Here is a 2,908-nt window from a genome sequence, read left to right on the forward strand (position 1 = left end):
TAATGAGCTGACCAGCAGGAAAATTCGGGATTGATACATCAAGGGACCCTGGAGGTCCTGCTGCCATTTCTACAATCCTGGTTTTGGTAAGACACAGCAGGGCCTTGGAACAGTGCCTAAGTGTCTAGAAAAGCACCTCCTGGCATATAAGGCAGCTCAACAGACACGCTGTGAATGAGCGAATGAATGAATGTGAATGAGAGACAGCTTGAATTGCAAAACAGAGACCTTGAATTATTGACAATTATGAGAAAACTTCAGGCTTCATTTCTCAGAACTTTATTCTTCTACACAAAGTTCAGGCCTCTGCCTGTTCTACTCTGTTAACCACAGGAGCCCAAAGTTCTCCCATAACTAATCTGAACCTGTGATCGCTTGCTGTGCTCTTAGGAGCTCTCACACTCCCTTTCCCTTCTAAGGAACAGGTGATTGTGTGAGGACGATGGAGCAGGGCAGCAGGCCCTTGGAGGACTTCCCTGTCAACGTGTTTTCCGTCACTCCTTACACACCCAGTACCGCGGACATCCAGGTGTCCGACGATGACAAGGCAGGGGCCACCTTACTCTTCTCAGGAGTCTTCCTAGGACTGGTGGGGATCACGTTCACCATCATGGGCTGGATCAAATACCAAGGGATCTCCCACTTGGAATGGACCCAGCTCCTCGGGCCCATCCTGCTGTCGGTCGGGGTGACGTTCATCCTGATTGCTGTGTGCAAGTTCCAAATGCTCTCCTGCCAGTTGTGCAATGAGAGTGAGGAAAGGGTCCTTGACACGGAGCAGACGGCAGGAGGACAGTCATTTGTTTTCACTGGTATCAACCAACCCATCACCTTCCATGGGGCTACTGTGGTGCAGTATATCCCTCCCCCTTATGGCTCTCAAGAGCCCATTGGGGTGAACACCGCGTACCTACAGCCAGTGGTGAACCCTTGCTGCCTCACACCACCTGGAGTGGTGGCCGCTGCCACGCCAAGCCCTCCTCAGTACTGCACCATCTACCCTTCGGAGAACTCTGCCTTTGTTGATGACCAGGACTACCCTGCCTTCGCGGATGGTGGAGATGACAGGTACGGGGTCTGTGGTGGGGATCCTCCCCTTCCCGCAGTCACAGCCATAGTCGATGGCTCTGTTTGCTCTATAAGGAAGGTGGTGGGCGAATGCAATCTCTGTGTGGCCTATTGCCAGGCAGGTGGCGTTGGTTCTGGGAGCGGTTCTTTGGGCTGTAACGCATCTGTGTTTTCCGCTCACATTTCAGGTCCAGCCCTGATGCTGAGCTGCTAGAAGAGACGCAGCGGGGAGGTGAGGACTCTGCTGGCTTCTCTCCTCCCCCCTATGAGGAGATATTCTCCTTCCCTCGATAGAGACAAATGCTGAGGGAGTAGCCTGAAGTCATTGTTGCTGACAAATGAAGTGTTCTACGCTGCAACCTTCAGGAGGCAGACAGCAGAGCAGCCCCAGCAGCCTGACAGACACCATTCAAGGGGGGGTGGGAGGTGAAATGTCTCAAATTGGTAAAAATGAGGCTGGGGTGGAGAAATTACCTTCTGATACAGCGAGGGATCCCCCGCCTACAGTTCACCAGCAGCATGCCTACCAGCAGGAATCTCAACTGTTTATCCACAGCAGTGAGAGTGGGGGTGGGAGGGAGGCAGGGAAGAGAAAACTGGCTTTCCCAGGGCCCTTCTCAGTTCCCAGGGTACATTTGCATATCCCATCAGGTGTCCCCGAGGACTCTGGGTATCTTAAAGGCTGCAATAAACAAACGAATAAATGGAGTAAAAAATAAAGAATATGTTCTGTTAGGATATTGGTTAGGTGTCTAAGCCATTCAAAATAAGTAAGAATAGGACAATGATGTCATTAGCTACTTAAGTTATCATTGGGGCGCAGGGACGCTGGGCTGCTGATGCTCTTGTGGGAAAGTGTAGGCTTGATGTGTCCGCCCAGGATGGGATCCGTGCTGGGCACGAGCTGCCTGGGTGCAGTGCCGGCAGAACCCGGGACTTCTCTCAGCACCTCACAAGAGTTCCGTGGAGTTAGACAGAACGGAGCTGCCATGCCAACACCTGGGGAATCATGGATCGTGGAAACAATCATTATAGCCAAGACAAGCTCATCTCTTTTATAAAACACACACACACTATTGCCCTTAATTTCCATGAATCCGGACTATGCAATAAACAACCAGAACAGACTCCCAGACTGTGGAAGAGACAGTTAAAATCATCAGGTTTTAAAATTCCTTAGGCTACAAAGGGAGGCTTACCCAAACAAGACAGGATTTAGGCATTCTTTAAAATTTTGGTACTATTTTTATCAGAAATATCTAGTTTTCCAAGGATATGATTCACATAGGCCATGGTATATTATTGTGATTTGTATTCTATCTCGGGAACAAAATCTTTTCCTATGAGAATTCATTTTCATGTTTGATGATAGGATGTGATGGAAAAATATAGTTCTGTTCACAGAAACTAGCTTTATATTCATTTCATGAAATACTGGACTCCGAGCTGGGGGCCATGGGCTCTGGGCAGGAAGTTAGTGACGGGGACATGGTTGAGCATCACCAGCAGCACGCCTACCGGTAGTGACACTCAGAGGCCTGCATGCCCGCCTCCCTCACCCCTTTCCCTCCTCACTCTCACCCACCCTGCAGCTTGATATCCCTGGGCTGGGGTTTGGCATGAAGGGATGCCCAAATTGGAAAAAGATGTTAGGAAAGGATGTCTCTGTGTGAAAGCTGGGAGGGTAGGACAGCCAATTTGTCTGGGTGACGCCAGGAGTCCCATATGCAAGGGCGTGGCCCGGGGGAGTTTGTAGCTCCAGAAACTGTCCCTGTTCTAAGACAGTGAAAAAGCGCTAACCGTAGAGGTAACTGATGCTTCTGAGGACAGTGCATCAGCG

General features: G+C 50.2%; 1 protein-coding gene across 1 annotated transcript; it reads left to right on the forward strand.

Annotated features, from left to right (window-relative positions):
• The first annotated feature begins 422 nt into the window (after positions 1 to 422).
• On the forward strand, positions 423 to 2,472 carry TMEM174 (transmembrane protein 174). Its single transcript, XM_081090466.1, has 2 exons — positions 423 to 1,068; positions 1,257 to 2,472. Exons 1-2 carry the CDS (start codon positions 443 to 445, stop codon positions 1,360 to 1,362), a joined length of 732 nt encoding a protein of 243 aa, XP_080946592.1. The 5' UTR covers positions 423 to 442; the 3' UTR covers positions 1,363 to 2,472.
• The last annotated feature ends 436 nt before the right edge of the window (positions 2,473 to 2,908 follow it).

This window comes from Myotis nattereri (genome assembly GCF_964212035.1).
Source record: "Myotis nattereri genome assembly, chromosome: 4".
Classification (NCBI taxonomy): Eukaryota; Metazoa; Chordata; class Mammalia; order Chiroptera; family Vespertilionidae; genus Myotis; species Myotis nattereri.

Coding starts and splice junctions, on each gene's coding strand:
- TMEM174 (XM_081090466.1), top strand. CDS start 443: ATGGAGCAGGGCAGCAGGCCCTTGGAGGACTTCCCTGTCAACGTGTTT. Junction 1,069..1,256: donor GCGGATGGTGGAGATGACAG/GTACGGGGTCTG, acceptor CTCACATTTCAG/GTCCAGCCCTGATGCTGAGC.